The sequence below is a fragment of the Anomaloglossus baeobatrachus genome, chromosome 7 (assembly GCF_048569485.1).
Source record: "Anomaloglossus baeobatrachus isolate aAnoBae1 chromosome 7, aAnoBae1.hap1, whole genome shotgun sequence".
Lineage (NCBI taxonomy): Eukaryota > Metazoa > Chordata > Amphibia > Anura > Aromobatidae > Anomaloglossus > Anomaloglossus baeobatrachus.
Window position 1 is genome coordinate 39,976,954 of NC_134359.1, and position 22,848 is coordinate 39,999,801.

The 22,848-nt window shown below is 47.1% G+C and overlaps 1 protein-coding gene across 1 annotated transcript in view; it reads left to right on the top strand.

Moving 5' to 3' along the window:
- The window catches only part of GPD2 (glycerol-3-phosphate dehydrogenase 2), a 215,591-nt gene that overhangs the window by 159,189 nt on the left and 33,554 nt on the right, over positions 1-22,848 (top strand). Inside the window, 1 exon segment of the mRNA XM_075317236.1 lies at positions 13,676-13,834. Coding sequence (XP_075173351.1) covers positions 13,676-13,834 — 159 coding nt within the window.

Consider the following 22,848-nt stretch of genomic DNA (forward strand, 5'->3'; position numbering starts at 1 on the left):
CCCTTCACGGTTTGGACGGTTGCCTTCAATCGGGTCTTTGCTGCTGGGAAACCCCGGAGGTTCCCGTCGCTAACTGATTTGACCGGTTTAACGGCGACTCCAAGCCTGGTCGGGGTCCGTAGGCCCTGCTGAATGGTGCTGGCCTCTCTTCGCTCCCCGGTTCGGTACCGGCGGGCCACCACCCGACCCCGGTCCTACGGTTCCGCGTCGATCGGCCTCTCCTGCAGACTACCACCACCGTCTGCCAACCTTGCTGTATGTGCCCGGGCCACGTACCTGGACACGGTCAGACTGCTCCTCTCCTGCCCCTTACTCCTTCACTCTCCCTAACTGCACTCTAGCTCTGCCCGAGCCTCTCTGCTTCCTTTTCCGCCTCCAGGACTGTGTACTCCTCAGTGGGTGGGGCCAACCGCCTGGCTCCACCCCACCTGGTGTGGACATCAGCCCCTGGAGGGAGGCAACAAGGATTTGTGTGTGACTGGTGTGCCTAACCGGGGTGTGGGGTGTGTTGTTGCAGTACCTGTGACGACCTGGCTTGTCCAGGGCGCCACACCACCGATCCATTCTGATGCATTCAACCTAAAACCCACCAGTGTGATCCTTGGGTATTAAGTCGCCATAACTTTCAAACTACTGATTCTTCACGTAGGTAATATTCAGGAGCCTATAGTCTGAGACTGTGCTGACGCCTATAAGTAGACTAACACCCACCCAAAAGAATTAACCAGTTCACTAGAAAGTGAAGTGCCCCTAAAGTGAGTCGAGGAAAGAGTACCGGGGTAGAAACTGGAAAATCAATGAAAAGGCTATATCCATGTTTGCAACCAAAGTTTTGTATCTATTGCATTTAACAGTTGTAATCAAGTTCACAAATGGTATTGATTGTAAATGTAACACCCCTTTTAAGCTTCCAGTGGCCGGTAGTTCTCACCTCACTATGGCGCAGTGCCTCCACTTGTATTTTGCTAGGAACGCTAGGTGAATGCATCTTCCTTTTCGAGAGAATCCCTGTCCCCTGTCCATGCAGACTCACTGGAGATGAGGTTAAAACACTTAGGCCAGAGTCACACTTGCGAGTGCCTTGCGTGTAACTCGCGCTAGTCTCTCATTGCATCACCCGGCACAGCCGCACACTCACCGGACAGGAGCATCTCAGCTGCATAGAAATACTTGCAGCCAACCCGCTCCAGTCAGGAGAGTGTGCGGCCGTGCCGGGTGATGTAGTGAGAGACTTGTTCGAGTTACACGCGAGGCACTCGCAAGTGTGACTCCGGCCTTAAAGGGAATGTCCAGGACTTTAAAAACAAAAAAAAATGCGTCTAATCACTAACAGATGCGTAGTTGCTACCTACCTGCCTGTTGTGTCCGGTGGCGTTCTTCACCGGCACAAGGCAGTATTAGACTGCTCCAGCAGGCGATACAGTGGCTTCGTCAACAGAGCGGAGGCTTCTTTTCCGCTCTGCTCTGTAGACTGGATGGGACAGCTGATGTCCTACTGATTGACAGCCAGCTTTCCGCTGCCTAACTGGCAGAACTGGTTGTCAATCAGCATGATGTCGGCCGTCCCACCCTGTCTACAGGCAGAGCGGATGAGAAGTTGCCGCTCTGTTGACACACAGTTAGAAGGAGCAGTCTGTGACAGCCCTGTGCCGGCAAAGAACAGCGCCGGGCACAACAGGCAGGTAGGAGAAACTACATACCTGTTAATGCTTAAGAACATTTATATTTTTTTAAAAGCCCCAGACATACCCTATAACAAGTATATTTATAGGGGAATCGAAGGTGTTAATTGCATGGGAAATACCAAGGAATAAAAAACAAGTAATGTTATCCAATATTCTATGTACAAGATGGGCTTTGGAATAACACTGAATCTACAGGGTGACAGTAAATGTACTCCTAACGAACGACACATACCCCACCAATGTCTGCTGCAAATTAAATAACACAGTCCAACGATGGGGCCCCAGTTGCCGAACATTTTGTTTTGCGCTTACAGTAATCATTGGTGCACTTAAAGGGAACCTGCCACCAGATTTGGCGACTATAAGCCGCGGCCACCACTAGTTGGCTCTTATATACAGCATTTAACATGCTGTATATAAGAGCCCAGGCCGCTGTGTGTAGAATGTAAAAATCACTTTTATATTACTCACCTAAGGGGCAGTGCAGTGCAGACTAGTCAGATGGGTGTCTCCGTTCTCCGGTATCGACGTCTCCTTTTTCGGCCATCTTTGTCCTCCTTCTGAAGCCTGGGTGCATAACGCATCCGACGTCATCCACACTAGCCGGCATTGAGGTCCTGCACAGGTGCACTACAATACTTTGAATTGCCCTGCTCAGAACCTCAATGCCAGCCTGCGTGCATGACGTGGGACGCCTCATGCACCCAGACTTCAGAAGAAGGAGGACAAAGATGGCCGAAAGAGGAGGCACCGCATCTGGAGAACGGAGACACCCATCTGACCAGTCTGCACTGCACCGACCGTTTAGGTGAGTATTATATAGTTATTTTTACATTCTATACAGCGGCCTGGGCTCTTATATACAGTGCCTACAAGTAGTATTCAACCCGCTGCAGATTTAGCAGGTTTGATAAGATGCAAATAAGTTAGAGCCTTCAAACTTCAAACAAGAGCAGGATTTATTAACACATGCATAAATCTTACAAACCAAAAAGTTATGTTGCTCAGTTAAATTTTAATAAATTTTCAACATAAAAGTGTGGGTCAATTATTATTCAACCCCTAGGTTTAATATTTTGTGGAATAACCCTTGTTTGCAAGTACAGCTAATAATCGTCTTTTATAAGACCTGATCAGGCCAGCACAGGTCTCTGGAGTTATCTTGGCCCACTCCTCCATGCAGATCTTCTCCAAGTTATCTAGGTTCTTTGGGTGTCTCATGTGGACTTTAATCTTGAGCTCCTTCCACAAGTTTTCAATTGGGTTAAGGTCAGGAGACTGACTAGGCCACTGCAACACCTTGATTTTTTCCCTCTTGAACCAGGCCTTGGTTTTCTTGGCTGTGTGCTTTGGGTCGTTGTCTTGTTGGAAGATGAAATGACGACCCATCTTAAGATCCTTGATGGAGGAGCGGAGGTTCTTGGCCAAAATCTCCAGGTAGGCCGTGCTATCCATCTTCCCATGGATGCGGACCAGATGGCCAGGCCCCTTGGCTGAGAAACGGCCCCACCGCATGATCCTTTTGTCTTTCCCATGTTGACCAAGTATGAGTGCTGTTCACAAGTTTGGGGAGGGTCTTAATTAGTCAGAAAAGGCTGGAAAAAGAGATAATTAATGCAAACATGTGAAGCTCATTGTTCTTTGTGCCTGAAATACTTCTTAATACTTTAGGGGAACCAAACAGAATTCTTGTGGTGTGAGGGGTTGAATAATAAATGACCCTCTGAATAAACTTTTCACAATTTAAAAAAAAAGAAATAACATTCTTTTTTGCTGCAGTGCATTTCACACTTCCAGGCTGATCTACAGTCCAAATGTCACAATGCCAAGTTAATTCCGAATGTGTAAACCTGCTAAATCTGCAGGGGGTTGAATACTACTTGTAGGCACTGTACACTGTGTAGAATTATTAGGCAAGTTGTATTTTAGAGGATTTTTTTATTATTGATCAACAATTATGTTCTCAAGTCAGCCCAAAAGACTCATAAATATCAAAGCTTAATATTTTTGGAAGTTGGAGTGGTTTTTTTTTTAGATTTGGCTATCTTAGGAGGATATGTGTTTTTGCAGGTAACTATTACTGTGCAGAATAATTAGGAAGCTTAATAAAAGCCAAATATATTCATATCTCACTTGTTTATTTTCACCAGGTAAACCAATATAACGGCACAAAATTTAGAAATAAACATTTCTGACATGCAAAAACACCCAAAAAAGTTAGTGACCGATATAGCCACCTTTTCTTTATGATGACACTCAACAGCCTACCATCCATAGATTCTGTCATTGCTTGATCTATTTACTATCAACATTGCGTGCAGCAGCCACCACAGCCTCCCAGACACTGCTCCAAGAGGTGTACTGTTTTACCTCCCTGTAGATCTCACATTTTGAGAGGGATCACAGGTTCTCTATGGTGTTCAGATCAGGTGAACAAGGGGCCATGTCATTATTTTTTCATCTTTTAGACCTTTACTGGCCAGCCACGCTGTGGAGTAGTTGGATGCATGTGATGGAGCATTGTCCTGCATGAAAATCATGTTTTTCTTGAACGATACCGACTTCTTCCTGTACCACTGCTTGAAGACGTTGTCCTCCAGAAACTGGCAATAGGTCTGGGAGTTGAGCTTCACTCCATCCTCAACCCAAAAAAGGTCCCACAAGTTCATCCTTGATGATACCAGCCCATACCAGTACCACACTTCCACCTTGCTGGTGTCTGAGTCAGAGTGGAGCTCTCTGCCCTTTACTGATCCAGCCTCTGGCCCATACATCTGGCCCATCAAGAGTCACTCTCATTTCATCAGTCCATAAAACCTTTGACAAATCAGTCTTAAAATATTTCTTGGCCCAGTCTTGACGTTTTATCTTATGTTTCTTGTTCAAAGGTGGTCGTATTTCAGCCTTCCTTACCTTGGCCATGTCCCTGAGTATGGCACACCTTGTGCTTTTTGATACTCTAGTAATGTTGCAGCTCTGAAATATGGCCAAACTGATGGCAAATGGCATCTTGGCAGCTTCACGCTTGATTTTCCTCAATTCATGGGCAGTTATTTTGCGCCTTTTTTGCCCAACACGCTTCTTGCGACCCTGTTGGCTTTGCCATGAAACGCTTGATTGTTTGGTGATCACGCTTCAAAAGTTTGGCATTTTCAAGACTGCTGCATCCCTCTGCAAGACATCTCATAATTTTGGACTTTTCAGAGCCGTCAAATTTCTCTTCTGACCCATTTTGCCAAAGGAAAGGAAATTGCCTAATAATTAAGCACACCTTATATAGGGTGTTGATGTCATTATGTGATGCCCTGGCAAAACCAGGTAGTCACAGTTGGGCCCCTGCATAACACCTTCCCTCATTAGGAAACATGCAGCCAACCAGAAAACCGTAGTCACCCCCCTTAGGGAAAGATACACATCAGTGGGCGTGACCAGGCGGTTGGGACACGCCCACCCAGGGGTCTAGACAGCCGAGGGCGGGAAAACCAGGAGTAAGCTTGAGAGTTCAGTTTGCAGAGGAGTGTGGGCTGGAGCTAAGGGTAGCTCCAGCAGAGAGTTCAAGTTGAACGGTACCAGGGTAGGAGCCCTGGTTCCACTGGCTAGGAGGCAGACGGTGGTCTCCGTCAGCAGGAGACGGGAAGACTGCTTGGTGGAACCGAGGTGGACCGGGACAGGGTTGTAGCCCGCCGGTACCCACATGGGGAACCGACCCGGAAACCGTAGCACAAAGGGGGTTCTCGGACCCTGAAGCCAGAAACCGGAAACAAGCGGACTGGTTAATTAACCGATTGAGGCCAGGACTAGAGGTCCTGTCCCACCCAAAGTCAATCATAGAAGACAACAGCCCACCGATTAGGGATAAGAGGTCACTTCCAGGGCCCATAGATCCCACGGGCCAGTATCTGCGGGCACGGCTCCTTAGGCCACATCCAGCTGGGAACGGACTCCTGTGTTTCACGCCAGGAAAGTCCACCTTACACAAAGAGGTGCAGGAAAAGAGATAGAGACCACCAGCCGGGTGGGAGACCCTGAATGCAACCGGCCGCGGCACCGGCCACCACCACCTTGGTTTACCAGAGACTTGTGTGTTTTCCTAACAGTGAGTACACCAGCACCCCCCTGCGGTCGCTATCCCCTGCACCGAGCCACCGGGTTCCGGGGCGACCATCCCTGTCCACAGAGGGGTTAACAACTTGCTGCACAACCTCTCCCCCCGGGTGCCCCATAACTGCAGCGGTGGTGTCCCACCCCACCACACACCGTGGGTGGCGTCACGAACTTATTACGGCCCAGCTCATATATCTACGTCCCCCCATTTATTCGGCGTGTCCGCGAGACCCCCGGGTCCGGAGACCCTCGAGCCACCTCCCCTGAAGGCCGGGACCCGAGCAGCGCCGGCTGCTGGCAAATTGGCGGCACGCCCCGAAACTTGGCGTCACGAACAGGATACTTACCCATTCACTTACCTTGTGGAAGTGCGCCTTGTATTGGACAGTCAGCGGTGATCCGTTGCCAAATTTTCAGAAGTCGCCATCTTGCTGCTATTTTGGGCGCGAAAATTACAGCCCAGCGTCGTAATCCCCACAAAAAGGGCGTGAAAATCGAAGCCCCGCCCCCTGGAAACGCGGCCGGAAAGCGAGCCCGGAAGTCGAAAAACAAAACTAACAGGCCGCAGGTAGGAGTGCCGGCAAAAGACCAAGGGGAGGCGGGTGAAGATTCTGCAGCATGTGACCGAGCAGATAAAAGGCAGGGACTCCAGGACCCTGCCACCGTTCTTGTTCCTGGACACCATCAGAACAACATGGCCGACCCGTCTGGCAAGCGCGGAGTGTAGGAGCCCATGCCCGGAACAGCGGCCTGAGTAGAAGCACAGACTGAGCGCATGTGCCGCCGGATCCAGGCGCAGGCACGCTTTATCTTGGAGCGATGGACGGCCGAGATGGCGGAGCTGGCTGCAGCCGTGCAGGCTCGTGAAGTGGAGGCAACCTTGGAGGAGTTGGGTAAGCGACCCACGCCCCTATGTCCCTCAGGGACCGGCCGACCAGGCTGAGGGGCCCGGCCTGCCCCTGCCCGCCACGCTGCCTCCCTTACCACCCGTACCTGCCGCTGACACCCCGCTCAGTCCGCTGCCACCAGCATCGGCATCAGTGACCTTTTCATCGGCCCGCGAGGACCAGCTACAGAAAGCCGCCAGACAGTCACCGCCCCGGCACCCGTACCGGCCCCACGCCTGACCAGCGCCCGGAAGGTGCCCCGTCCAGCCTTGGACCCGACAGCGATCCCGGCAGAGGCTACACCCAAGATGACAATGGCCCCGGCAGTCCGCCCGGCCAAAGTGGAGGTGGTCACCGACCGGAAGCCAGCACAGCGGGACACGCTGGCCGCTCCTAGATTCCTGGCCTCGGCTGAGGCGCCGCGGGGTTGCAGCTGCAAGGCAGCAGAGCAGGCCACGTCACAGCGGGGTCCCCCGTTGCCAAAGGTGCCGGTCGCAGCCGGCGCGGAGGGACTCCGGCTGGGCCCAGACCCCGCGCAGGATGAGCTGGAGCAGGCCGCAGATGCTCCGTACTGGGAGAGGCAGCGGCGCCACCTTTCCCGGACCTATACCGAAAAAGACAATCTACGGAACGCCACGTACCGTTTGAGGGGCCTGATATATGAAGGCCAGGTCCGGCATTTTAACCCCCAAAAGGGATGGGGGTTCATATATGAGCCGGGCATGGAGGTCGAAATATGTGTCCCGGAGGGACGTGGCCCCTCAACTCCCCATTGGCCACCTGGACCGGGACCTGGAGCCCGGGGAGCTAGTGACCTATACCCAGCACTGCGGCGAGAGGGGGTGGTTTGCCCTGGATGTCAGAAGGAGGGTGACCATGGGAACCCAGCTGCACGTCCACCCCTCTCCGCCACTCTCCAGTCCCAAATATGAAGAAAGTTAGGTAGTGGTTCCCGGCTACCTTCAGTTAAAGTCCCCGTTGGGATTGTGTGTGTTTACAGTTCCTGGTTTCATAGTTAAAAGACAATGGCCATGAACTTGCAAGCCAGCCCATAAACGTTTGGGTCTTGTAAATAACCCCCGACCTACCTTCTCACCAAGCCACAGTCTCCGGAGAGGCTGATTGGAGGAAGGGCCTGCGATAGAGTCGACAGAGGCCCAGTCACCATTTGGACCGGTGAATATCCTCTGGGTCAGGGGTCCCCTGGACGTGGGGCCCTTGAAAAAGGACTGCCGGGTAATGAAGTTTTTACCCGGCCCGTTTGGGCAACACCTGGACCTACCCTGGACTTTGGGCAAGGGGTGCAACCTGTGTTTTAGTGGTGGCATCAGGGATAGGTTGTTTTGGGTAGGTGAAGTGAGAAGGATCCGGTCCGCCCCGTCCCGGTTGTTTATATGTGCAACGTTCAAGAAAATTGCCTCCCGTAAGGGAAGAGTTCAAATGTCCTATGTAAAAATGTTATTATACTTGTAACTGTTTTACCCGTTTTATCTCCCTCTTTCAGTTCAAATAAACGGTGGTGGTCAGACAGCCCGCGGACGGTCTGTATTTAACCAAGGGGGAGTGTGACACCCCCAGCCCATTTATTACGGCCCAGCCCGTACATCTACGTCCCCCCCATTTATTCGGTGTGTCCGCGAGACCCCCTGGTCTGGAGACCCTCGAGCCACCTCCCCTGAAGGCCCGGACCCGAGCAGCGCCGGCTGCTGGCACGGGGGCGGCACAATTACACTACACCCCTCCTCATTACAGAGATGCACATCACCTTATTTACTTAAGTGGTAGTTGGCTCTCAGCCTATACAGCTTGGAGTAGGACAATATGTATAAAAATTATCACGTGATCAAAATACTCATTTGCCTAATAATTCTGCACACAGTGTACAGCATGTTAGAATGCTGTATATAAGAGCCAACTGGTGGTGGCCGCAGTTTATAGTCACCAAATCTGGTGACTGGTTCCTTTTAATGAGAAGCCACGTGGAGGTGGCCAGCACCTGGTAACCTGGCTGGTTTGTAGTTGAGGTGCAGCAGAACTGTCAGTGCGCACCCCGTGCCCCAGTCCTGGATAATCACTCTCCAATAATGGGTGACAACACCTCCCATGCAGTTAACTACTCCAGCTTGCTCTGTCTATCAGTCCTGTCTGATGCTACAGCTCTTCCCTGACCAGGTTGCAAGGTAATGCAGCTAAGAAGGGATTATTGTCTCTTAGGCTAGGTTCAGATTTCCGTTGTTTTGCATCAGTCACATGCGTTGCGTGACGCATGTGACTGATGCGTTGTACAACGGATGACATAAGAAGAGAATTTGTCGGACTCCGTTGTGTACGGGGGCAGAGCGCGAGGGGGGCGGAGCTGAGCGGGGCCGTGGAGCTGAGGAAGTCAGTGCCGCGGTCTGCATGGCTGGGGACACGTGTGTGTGTGTGTGTGTGTGTGTGTGTGTGTGTGTGTGTGTACATGCGGAGTGCGGGAGGGGGCGGAGCTGAGCGTGGAAGTGTCGGCCTCCCTGCATACGTGTAGCCAGGCTAAATATCGGGTAAGCAAAGCACTTTCCTTGGTTACCCGATATTTACCTTGGTGACCAGCTTACACCGCTTAGCGCTGGCTCCCTGCACACGTAAGCAGAGTAAATATCATGTAACTAACCAAAGCGCATTGCTTAGTAACCCGATGTGTATCCTGGTTACGTGTGCAGGGAGCCAGAGTGAGCATACGCTGCGAAATCCTACGGATTGCGCTGCTCAAAAACGTTACAGGCTGCGTTCCTTCCGCCCGGCGGTCTGTTGTTCCACGACTGATCAGTCGGGCGGAGGGTGCAACGCAGCATCATCAGTCACAATCCGCCGCTCATACAAGTCTATGGGAACAACGGAATCTGCTAAACGGATTCCGTTGTTTACCAGAGCAGCGGATTGTGACTGATACAATTTAACGGAAGTGTGAACCTAGCCTTACTGAGAAATCCTGTCTGTTCCTAGCTGCCTCAGTTTTTGACACCAGGCTCCCCCTACAGGGGTTACGTAAATATGGTATTGGCTTGTGTTTACCAATATGTCTCCATGGTAACAGACCACAAACAAACTGTGTTGTCTGATTTTGCAGTAATTTTTTACTCCTTTGCATTAGCTCTTTGCTAAGGTTGAGGGTAGTAATACATCACAGCAGTGGCGTAGCTACTGCTTTTGCCACCCAGGGCGGTCATCAAATTTGCCGCCCCCCTCCGTTGGCCTTCGATAATCCAGAAACTTTCAAAAATCCGGAAAACCATCAAAATATTTATTTTTCATGGAACCACAATCAAAGATCTAATTGTAGACTGCTGCTATTAGTCCTAGACTTTCACCTTTTTACACACATGTAGGCCTATTATACACACACACACAGCTCTGCTGCATACATACAGACACACACAACTGCATACATACAGACAGGCACATAACTCTACAGCTGCTGCATACATGCATACATAGACACACACAACTCTGTAGCTGCTGCATACATACAGACACACCCAACTCTGTAGCTGCTGCATACATGCATACAGACACCCAACTCTGTAGCTGCTGCATACAGACACCCAACTCTGTAGCTGCTGCATACATGCATACAGACACACAACTCTGTAGCTGCTGCATACATGCATACAGACACACAACTCTGTAGCCGCTGCATACATGCATACATACACAACTCTGCTACATACAGACAGACACACACTGCTCTACTGCATACATACATACACACACAACTCTGCTGCACATATAGACACACACGCGGCTTTTTGGGGCCCGCACACACGGCTGCTGCAGAGCTGAGCCTGCACCAGACACAGGGCAGATGTAGCAGAGCTGAGCCTGCACCAAGCACAGGGCAGATGTAGCAGAGCTGAGGCTGCACCAAGCACAGGGCAGATGTAGCAGAGCTGAGGCTGCACCAAGCACAGGGCAGATGTAGCAGAGCTAAGCCTGCACCGAGCACAGGGCAGATGTAGCAGAGCTGAGCCTGCACCGACACACGCGGCTCCTGGGGGCCCGCACATGCAGCTCCTGGGGTGGCTGGGAGGGAGTATACAGGTCGAGGGGGGGAGGAGGGTAGCACTTACCACTCGGTCACGGAGGAGAGGGGGCCCACACAGCGCCGGAGGCCAGCGCTGTGCTGGGGGTCGCTGGCTGGCACTCCATCTGTGGGACTGAGCAGGACTCTGGGCGGTAGCTCCGCCCACAGATGAAGCTCAATCCAGCAGGACACTGTGGTCTGCACACCTTAAAGAGACGGCAGCCACCGTTTCCTGCCGAGGACTCCGGTCCCCGGAACTCGGCCCGGGGGCAGCAGAACTGAAGGGGAGTGGCCAAAATGACGCCCCCCCTGACACGTGCCGCCCGGGGCGGACCGCCCCCTCCGCCCCCCCTTTGCTACGCCACTCCATCACAGCTGAATTCGGTAGACTGTATACCCGGTGTGTAGTCCTCCGCATACAGGATAATACGTTTCTCCATTATATTAATAAGCTCTCCAACTTTGGGTCCTATAAAAACATTCATTTTACTAGGCTCGGCGACATTGGTGACAGTTGCTGGTGCTCCGGCCTGGTCTTCAGCTTTTGAAGCTGTGCATCCGACTTGAGCCTCATATTTTGGCGTGCATTAATTTTTCCTCACAGGAGACATGACAATATGACCATTTCATGAGGGAGACATTTGTCTGGATGACTATTTCCCACATATTCCTTCACTGGGATCAGTTAATTAGGTCATATAAAATTTATTTATCTACTTCACTTCATTAGTTGAATCCATGTTAATTCAGTCACAAAGTAATTGGGAAATGTCACACCAGAAAAATGTTTTCTCCCTGAAATGGGTCATGTTTGCACGTCTGCCACTGTCATGCATTTCATTAGAGGAGACTTTTTAAAATGAGAGGCCTCGCTAACATTTTAAGGATCTTTGGAAATGTGGGGGATTTATGGAAAGGAGCAAAAAAGGCAAAGATGGACGTGGGCAAATTGTAAACAAAAACAGTTTCCCTTAGCAACCAATCACGGTGCAGGTTTTATTTTACCAGAGCTGTTCAGAAAATGATAGCTCAGCTGTGATTGGTTGCTACTGGCAAAGATGGTTCATTAAGATTTACATGATTGCTTAGGAATTCTTCACGTCTTCGAATTACAGGAAAGGAGACACTTATTGTCACACTCTTAACCCCCCAAGTTTTCTTTGTGCCTGTAATGAAACCCCATTGTGTTTCCACACCGTTTGATATCTGCTTTTTGGGCCCTATTCAGTATTGCACCTCCACACACTATGATGCTCAAAAGATAGTCCACAATGATGCGCGCACAGTGCCCCCCCCCACCCCACAAGCATTGATGCTTATACAGTTCATGCCACAATATAATGTCCCCACAGTGCTCCTCACACGATCATGCGTGAACCATGCCCTCCACAGCATAATGCCTCTAGTGCCCACACAAAGTATAATGCCCTCACAGTACCCTCGTGCTGCCCCTATCTTTCCTACACTCAACAATGCCCCTATCTTCTCCACATACAATGATGCCCCATCTCTTACACAAAGTATGATGCTGAAAAGATGCTCCATGCAGTTATTGATGCATACAGTGCCCCTTACACATAGTATGGTGCCCCCCACAAACAATGATGTTCTTTCAGTACACCCTACACTATGATGCCTCCACAGTGCTTCTCACAGACTGAGGCCTCATCAATGCTCTCCATAGCATGATGCCTCTAGTGCCCCCATCTTCTCTATGTACAGTGGTACCCCCATCTCTTACACACATTATGATAGCGAAAAGATACTCCATGCACTTATTGATGCACGCACAGTGCCCCCTACAAACAGTATGATTCCACCATAGTGCACCCAATAAACATTGATGCCTTTACCTTACCCCTCAGACATCATGTTGCTCCCACAGTGCCCCCAAAACACAGCGCCTCTAGAGCTACTTCACGCAGTTTGATGTCCGTTAATTGCCTCTTACAAAGTACCCCCACAGCATTATGCCCCCACAATCCTTCCCACAGCATGATGCTATTAGAGTCATCTCACACAGTGTGATGTCTTCATAGTGCTCCACACCCACAATGCCCCCGCAGTGCTCCTCACAAACATCATGAATCTTCCACATTACCCTCTACAGCATGATGCTCCCACAGTTTTGCCCATGTTCCCCCCCCCCCCCCGTGCTCCCCACATATATCATAAATACTCCACAATACCCCCACAAAATAATGCCTCCACAGTACCCCCTACAGTATGATGCCTCCCACAGTATGATACCTCCACAGTGCCTCCCACAGCATGATGCCGTAAGTGCCATCTCTGATAGTATGATGTCCTTCCAGTGCCCCTCAAATAATGAAGCTCCCATCTCCTCCACACATAACATAATGCTCCTACTGTGCCCCAATTTGATCTGACCATAGTGCCCCAGACACAGTATGATTCCCACCCACCACAGTATGATGGCCTACAGTGACCCCTTGTCCACTTGTTCGGTGCCCATCATATTTGACAAGTGAATAGTGGGACCAGCAGTTCCTGACTCTCTCTTCTACCATTGCATTCAACTGTATTTGTGTCTTAAAGACACAGATACCGTTGACAGTAATGACCTGATTCCAACCTTTTGGGACAGCAAGACTTCCCTAAATTAGGAACTGTTCGGCTAGATCAGGTAAAGCTGGAGTCTCTGCTGAGGCAACCTAATTTCCAAATATCCCCATGGCATCTCCTGACGTAGACATAAGAGCCTGTCCTTATGGGTCAGATTGTGAGCAAGTCAGGCTAAGCATCTTCATCAAATTGTGGCTTGAAAAACAAAGCAAAAAAAAAAATCAGTATATAAATATATTGCTCTAATTGGGCTAAGATCCCACTGATTCCTGCTGATCTCTGTTCTTCTGGGTCCAGATGTGTCCGTACATTTGGTCATTTGAAGTTTGTGATTTTTCCTTTGTTTGTTGTCATAGGTAAAATACGCTTTGAGGGAATATGCCTGCACGGCTGTGGACGTCATCTCGCGCCGCACGCGCCTTGCTTTCCTGAATGTACAAGCCGCGGAAGAAGCTTTGCCTCGCATTGTAGACATTATGGCCAAGGAACTGAATTGGAAAGAACAAAAGAAAAAGGTATGGTCATTTAATATTATAGGTACCGTTAAAGGGGCTGATTGACGGCTGAGTTGTAGTACCAGACACGGCCTGTTCACAAGAGTGGCGCTGTTGGTAGAGTGAGAGACACTTTTTCCCCATCTCATACACTTACTTTATTTAATTTTTTGGAAGCAAGTTGGTCTCCATTGTGGGCCAAAATAAGACAAAATTTCCAGGTTGGTTGTGAAGGAGGAGTTATTGCCTCCCTCAATGTTACTAATGATGCAGCATCCAAAGAAAGATCTGAGACTCTACAGACCGCCACAAGGAGTCTAATGCTAATGTTTCTTCAGTGATACAAGGAACACTGCAGGGGCACAAGTGCTATTAAACCCCAAAGAATTAGTCCTTGCGCTCGGAGCATTATTATCTGTCAAGCTGAATATCCAAATTAGGAATCAAATTGGTCATTTTAACTTGGCTCGAAGATGAATTAAGTATGAAAAAAAAACGGAAAGTACGTATACAATGCATTGTATGGGATAAAGTAAGAATACCCTGGTTTAAAGTGAAATGTACAGTATGTGGGTATATTTTTAGTATATATGTGTGTATCTATGTGTATATATCATATAGGTATATGTGTGTGTGTGTGTGTGTGTGTGTGTGTGTGTGTGTGTGTGTATAGTATATTTGATATTTTGTAGTATAATTGGCTATCACTACTTAAGATAAATAAATCTTGCATATTATTTTTGTTCCAGTAGTAACAGACCACTATACTGCACAATATCAAATATATAGTGTGTGTGTGTGTGTGTGTGTGTGTGTATATACAGTGCCTACAAGTAGTCTTCAACCCCCTGCAGATTTAGCAGGTTTGATAAGATTGAAATAAGTTAGAGCCTGCAAACTTCAAACAAGAGCAGGATTTATGAAGATGCATAAATCTTACAAACCAACAAGTTATGTTGCTCAGTTAAATTTTAATAAATTTTCAACATAAAAGTGTGGGTCAATTATTATTCAACCCCTAGGTTTAATATTTTGTGGAATAACCCTTGTTTGCAATTACAGCTAATAATCGTCTTTTATAAGACCTGATCAGACCGGCACAGGTCTCTGGAGTTATCTTGGCCCACTCCTCCATGCAGATCTTCTCCAAGTTATCTAGGTTCTTTGGGTGTCTCATGTGGACTTTAATCTTGAGCTCCTTCCACAAGTTTTCAATTGGGTTAAGGTCAGGAGACTGACTAGGCCACTGCAACACCTTGATTTCCCTCTTGAACCAGGCGTTGGTTTTCTTGGCTGTGTGCTTTGGGTCGTTGTCTTGTTGGAAGATGAAATGACGACCCATCTTAAGATCCTTGATGGAGGAGCGTAGGTTCTTGGCCAAAATCTCCAGGTAGGCCGTGCTATCCATCTTCCCATGGATGCGGACCAGATGGCCAGGCCCCTTGGCTGAGAAACAGCCCCACAGCATGATGCTGCCACCACCATGCTTGGCTGTAGGGATGGTATTCTTGGGGTCGTATGCAGTGCCATCCAGTCTCCAAACGTCACGTGTGTGGTTGGCACCAAAGATCTCGATCTTGTTCTCATCAGACCAGAGAACCTTGAACCAGTCTGTCTCAGAGTCCTCCAAGTGATCATGAGTAAACTGTAGACGAGCCTTGACATGACACTTTGTAAGTAAAGGTACCTTACGGGCTCGTCTGGAACGGAGACCATTGCGGTGGAGTACGTTACTTATGGTATTGACTGAAACCAATGTCCCCACTGCCATGAGATCTTCCCTGAGCTCCTTCCTTGTTGTCCTTGGGTTAGCCTTGACTCTTCGGACAAGCCTGGCCTCGGCACGGGTGGAAACTTTCAAAGGCTGTCCAGGCCGTGGAAGGCTAACAGTAGTTCCATAAGCCTTCCACTTCCGGATGATGCTCCCAACAGTGGAGACAGGTAGGCCCAACTCCTTGGAAAGGGTTTTGTACCCCTTGCCAGCCTTGTGACCCTCCACGATCTTGTCTCTGATGGCCTTGGAATGCTCCTTTTGTCTTTCCCATGTTGACCAAGTATGAGTGCTGTTCACAAGTTTGGGGAGTGTCTTAATTAGTCAGAAAAGGCTGGAAAAAGAGATAATTAATCCAAACATGTGAAGCTCATTGTTCTTTGTGCCTGAAATACTTCTTAATACTTTAGGGGAACCAAACAGAATTCTGGTGGTGTGAGGGGTTGAATAATAAATGACCCTCTGAATAAACTTTTCACAATTTAAAAAAAGAAAAAAAAAAAAAGAAATAACATTCTTTTTTGCTGCAGTGCATTTCACACTTCCAGGCTGATCTACAGTCCCAATGTCACAATGCCAAGTTAATTCCGAATGTGTAAACCTGCTAAATCTGCAGGGGGTTGAATACTACTTGTAGGCACTGTATATATTTTATATGTGTGTATATGTGTATACATATATGTGTGTGTATATGTGTGTAATATATATATGTGTGTGTGTGAGTATGTGTATATATGTGTGTGTGTGTGTGTGTGTGTGTGTGTATATATGTGTATATATATATGTGTGTGTGTATATATGTGTGTATATATATATATATATATATATATATATATATATATATATATATATATATATATATATATATATATATATATATATATATATATATATATATATATATATATATATATATATATATATATTATGCTAATATTGAACATGCGCAAAATAAATCCCACTAAGGCTTATTTTGGGAGTAGGCCTTACTCTCGGAGAAACAAGGCGTGTGTGTGTGTGTATATATATATATATATATATATATATATATATATATATATATATATATATATATATATATATATATATATATATATATATATATATATATATATATATATATATATATATATATAATGTGTATAATATAATATACACACACGCCTTGTTTCTCCGAGAGTAAGGCCTACTCCCAAAATAAGCCTTAGTGGGATTTTCAAAATATTAGCCCTAAGCTGAAAAAGTTAAGGAATACAACAGGACTCTTCATCAAAGAAAGCAGACATGCCCAAAGGAAAGCCGACATCTTCCCTCCTTCCCGAAAAAAATGAAACAAATTGCACTTATCAAACCCCAAACAATTACAGTTGGCAAGTGCCGATGGTGAGTGGGCTCTCACATAGGGATCTATGTTGCTCTTAGGTCCCTCGCAGCTCCAGCTGCATTGCAATGCAGCTCTCACAGACAGATCGAGTACCAATATCACTCTGTTCGAGTGATACTGCTTCCAGTCACCAAAGGAAATCAACCACTGTAGAAGACAGGTGGACCTGACAGGAACACACGTTTTGTATGTGAGAGCCCATTCACTTGCTAACGCTAATTGTTTGGGGTCTGGTAAGTGTGATTCTTTTAGGTGCCATCTGCTTTCTTTTGGGAATAATCTTACTGCATAGAGAATAATAAATTTAAGCCGGTAAATTAAAGCTTTGTAAATACGGTATTTACCCACCGCTATAGGATGGGTTCTCCACCACAATGATAGCAGATCTAATAAAAAAAAAAGTGCATCGGAACCAGTAATCACAAAATGTTGATGTTATAGAATATGATGACTGATTATATTACAATTAATGCTGAATTTTCTCTATTCAAGAATAAATATGGATTCTTCGTCATGGGAAAATGACAACCCCTGAAGATAAGCCCTAAAACATTTTTTGGTGCAAAAAATAGTTTGTGTGCGAGAACATGTACACCTACACCGTGTTTTCCTGAAAACATAAAAAATATAGGTGTGTGTGTGTGTGTGTGTGTGTGTGTGTGTGTTAAAAATTAGAGACCACTGCAAAATTTTCAGTTTCTCGGATTTTTCTCTTTATATTTTTGAGTAAAATGTAAATAGTTTTTTTATTCTATAAACTATTTCTAAGCAATACATTTTGTATTTATTTTCTGAAAATGAGAAATGGTCAAAATAACAAAACAATGCATTGCTTTTAGATTTCAAATAATGCAAAGAAAACAAGTTCATAATCATTTAGAAACAACAATACTAATAATGTTTTAACTCTGGTTGAGTTCAGAAATCAATATTTTGTGGAATAACCATGATTTCCACCAGTCTTTCACACTGCTTTTGGGTGACCTTATGCCACTCCTGGCACAAAAATGTAAGCAGTTCTTCTTTGTTTGATGGCTTGTGACTATCCATCTTCCTCTTGATTACATTCTAGAGGTTTTCAATAGGGTTCAGGCCTGGAGATTGGGCTGGACATGACAGGCTTTTGATGTGGTGGTCCTTCATCCACACATTGATTGACCTAGCTGTGTGGCATGGCGCATTGTCCTGCTGGAAAAAAACAGTCCTCAGAGCCTGAGCAGAAGGAAGAAATTGTTTTTCCAGGATAACCTTGTATGCGGCTTTATTCATACATCCTTCGCAAAGATTAATCTGCCCAATTCCAACCTTGCTGAAGCATCCCCAGATAATCACCGATCCTCCACCAAATTTCATAGTGGGTGTAAGAGACTGTGGCTTGTACGCCTCTCCAGGTCTCTGTCTAACCATTAGATGACCAGGTGTTGGGCAAAGCTGAAAATTAGACTCCTCAGAGAAGATCACCTTACTCCAGTCCTCTATGCTCCAATCCTTATGGTCTTTGGCAAACTTCAGCCTGGCTCTCCTTTGCTTCTCATTGATGAAAGGCTTTTTTCTAGCTTTACATGACTTGAGCCCTGCCTCTAGGAGCCTGTTTCGAACTGTTGTTGCCATGCACTTCACCAAAGCTGGCATTTGCCATTCCTTTTGTAGGTCACTTGAATTCATCCTGCGGTTGCTGAGTGATATTCAAATAAGATGACGGTGATCCCGGTCAGTGGAGAGTCACTTTCGCCTTCTGCCGATCTGTAGCTTTTTTGTTCCCAATGTCTGCTGCTTGACCTTGTTATAATCGACAGGCGTCTTAGAAATTTTAAGGATGGAGGCAACATGACGCTCACTGTATCTCTCTGCGAGTAAAGCCAAAATTGGGCCCTTTTTTTCCTCACGCAGGACTTTTCAACTCCTTTGGCATGGTTAAAAGTTATTTTTTCATTCCTGTTATGTTTGGGATATTACTAGCACTTGTTTTGCCATCCAGCTTGTCCTATTGCAAGAGGATTGTGAAGACCACAGCAGTGTTTTTTTTATACTTTCCCTCGTTAAATAAGATTTGGTTTAGGTGATCACCTAATCAGAAGCACATTAAAGGGAACCTGTCAGCAGACATTTTGCACTAAACATAAAAGATTCCCCCTCTGCAGCTCCTGGGCTGCATTCCAGCAAGGTTCGTGTTATTATAGTGCCCCCTTTCTGACCAAAATAAAGACTTTAAAAATTGGTACCTTTTTGTATGCAGATACTGTAAATGGTACACGGGGGCAGGCTGCCTGGTGTCCGTTATTTTGCCTCCTGCCGGTTTACGCCGTCCCCCATCGCTCATTTCCATAGCTGAGGACGCCGCCCAGTGCTCCAGAGGTCCCCGCGCATGCCCAGTGCCTATCACTCGTGGATGAGCACTGTGCCCAGTGTCACCGCAGGCTTTAGATTATGGGCGGCGCTTTGATTTTCATTACCAAGTAACCGCCCATAATCGCGTGACTGTGCTTTCCCCCTCTGCCTCCTTCGTTCTGCGCAAGCGCGGGCCTGCTGACCCCACGGTACCTCTTTCCCATCTTGCCCTGAGGCAGGAAATAGATGGGAGGAGCGCGGAGCAAGACAATCCTGCGTCTAATCCTGATTGGTGGTGTGCTGCTCCGCGCTCCTCCCATCTATTTCCTGCCTCAGGGCAAGATGGGAAAGAGGTAATGTGGGGTCAGCAGGCCCGTGCTTGCGCAGAACGAAGGAGGCAGAGGGGAAAAGCGCGGTCACGCGATTATGGGCGGTTACTTGGTAATGGAAATCAAAGCGCCGCCCATAATCTAAAGCCTACGCACACGTCACCAGCGGTGACACTGGGCACAGTGCTCATCCAGATATAGAGAGATAGGCACTGGGCATGCGCGGGGACCTCTGGAGCACTGGGCGGCGTCCACAGCTATGGAAATGAGCGATGGGGGACGGCGTAAACCGGCAGGAGGCAGAATAACGGACACCAGGCAGCCCGCCCCCGTGTACCATTTTCAGTATCTGCATACAAAAAGGTACCACTTTATAAAGTCTTTATTTTGGTCAGAAACGGGGCACAATAATAACAGGAACCTTTCTAGAATGCAGCCCAGGAGCTGCAGAGGGGGAATCTTTTATGTTTAGTGCAAAATGTCTGCTGACAGGTTCCCTTTAAGTAAAATGAGGCGTACTCTAAGAATTCAACTGACACTGGAATGGAATGGCTGTCAGACATGTAGAGAAGCTGATTTTTAAAAAACTGTGCAGTGGTCTCTTAATTTTTGCCAGAGTTGTATATAATATCTATAAGGGAAAGTTGACAGGCACCCATGCACAATAGATGGTCGGCCTGTCCAGTCCAAAATTGGTGGATTTTGCCTTTTTTTTTTTTATTCAATAAATATGGAGGGGATAGGGTGTCACACCATCATGTAGCCTTAATTTGTACATATCTGGATCTTTCCCATGATGCTTTTATTTTTCGAAGACTGTTACTATCTGAAGTCTGGCTGAAGCTGAACAATGTCTTAGTTTCATGCCTTCTGAATAAAAAATGAACATGTCTGGGTCTCATTGCCCTTTATTATAACCATCACCCAAGACAAGACTTGATTGTAGATATTTTTTTATAATGGGGTACTGATCACATGACCCTTCGAGGCCTCGCTGTCATGCGTAAGATAAAGGAAATTCACACTGAGATGGCCAGCTAATGGAAGATAAAGACATTTATATTTAAGGCCACGTAGGAGCAGGGGATTAATTGGTATTCCATCTCTCTGTTCATATTGCCCTTCTCGATCCTCACATTTCTCATGCAAAATCCAGATCGGTGCACTGATTATGACAAATTGTTTTCTTCAACACAGAAAGACCTTTTTTTTTAACAGTTGTTTTAATTTTTCCTTTCAACTCCAAATGTGATATATGATTAATTTCTTCTTCTCGGTTTATTAGGAGCTACACAACCAATGGTCGCTGTGGTTCACTAGTGATACGTTGCGCGTTTAAATATAGTTGGCACCATCCAGTAGCGGAGACATCATCAGATTTGGGCTTCTAAGTTCTAAGCCTAAAGTTCACTTTATATTTAATGGTGTGCTCTGCTAGAGAGGGACTAAAGGGGAATTGTCTTATTAGCCACCATTTTCCCTGGATGATGAGCAACAATGTGACAAGGGTTGTGTTTAACGATCATTAAAGGAGCCTGTCTGGTATTTCAAGTGGTGGTGACCTCTTGTCTAAAGGCCACTTTACACACAGCGACATCGCTAGCGAACGTACCCTCCCCTGTCGGTTGTGCGTCACGGGCAAATTGCTGCCCATGGCACACATCGCTTACACCCGTCACACATACTTACCTGCCTAGCGACGTCGCTGTGGCCGGCGAGCCACCTCCTTTCTAAGGGTGCGGTTCGTGCGGCGTCACTAAGCGGCAGCCCAATAGAAGCGGAAGGGCGGAGATGAGTGGGCCGGACATCCCGCCCACCTCCTTCCTTCCTCATTGCGGGCGGCCGCAGGGATGGTGGTGATCCTCGTTACTGCAATGTCACACATAGCGATGTGTGCTGCCGCAGAAACGACGAACAACCTGCGTCCTGCACCAGCAACGACAATCGGGATTAGAGCGACCGGACAACGATCAACGATATGGTGAGTAATTTTGATAGTTAGCGGTCGCTCGTACGTGTCACACGCAACGACGTCGCTAACTATGCCGGATGTGCGTCACGAATTCCGTGACCCCAACGACATCTCGTTAGCGATGTCGTTGCGTGTAAAGTGGCCTTAAGTTGTGAAATAAAAAAAAGTTAATTTTTATTTCAGAGAGGTTTTGGTTTCCTAGTAAAGTAACATATCGATGTGGACTTACCCGAACTAAAAAGTTTGGGAAATTTGAGCTCATATGCCCAATTGGGTCATGCTAGTTCGGAGGAATGTGATCTTTATGACCACAAGGATCCATTAAAACGTCATTTATGGAGCAATTATCTGCAATTGACAGTTGAGAAGTGGTGCCTTTTGTGTGACACTCCAACTATATTTTGGTGCCCAAATTAAAGATCTTCCTATAAGGTAGCCATGCACTTTGGATTAAAATATTCTATTCATTATACACCTACTCACTTCTTCCCAATACAAAAAAAGTACCATCCAAGCATAAGAGAAAATGTAAAAAGCATGCGCCCTATCGAATCTGATTGGCTGAAAAGAAGTAAAAAATGTCAGATTCTGGATCATATATCAGCTGGAAAATTCCACAGTGCAGATCAAAGGAGGCAACATGATGTCATGGGTGACACAATCATGTGGTTTCTGGCAGTAGAAGGTCACAGCATTTGGCTGCACAAAATACTCCCTGACTTTCTATTGTTCCTGCTGTTAGTATTCATTGGTATAGGTAGCTTTCCTGCTTGGTTTTCATCTCTCCCCCTTTAGTACCCAGGAGAACCCTCCTTCCATCTAACTGCTGATTATCAGTATTCTCCATGTGCTTAAATACTCCAGGACTTGTGCTGGACATATTATTTAGTTCATTCCAGCTCTGGTTGCAAGCATGTGGTTTGTACTCATCCGTGGTATCATTACTGAAAGTTTGCTGAACTCCTACCTGAGTCATCTGTAGATAAGTGGTTCATGCATTTCCCCCTGTGTGTCCTCCTTGTGTCTTCTCTAGTGTTTAGTGGGGTTGATGAAGACCTCATCTCATCTGTTCCCTATTTAGGGTCCAACACTAGGGATACTTAGGTTGAGCCGGATACCTTACCCTATCTAGGGTGGTGAGGGACCTCAGGGACCAGCAGTAGGTTTGGTCACGGGTCACCATCTCCCCCTTCTCTAGACACAGGGTTTCCCTTTCCTTTCGACATTCGCTTGGTACTTCCCCGTACGTAG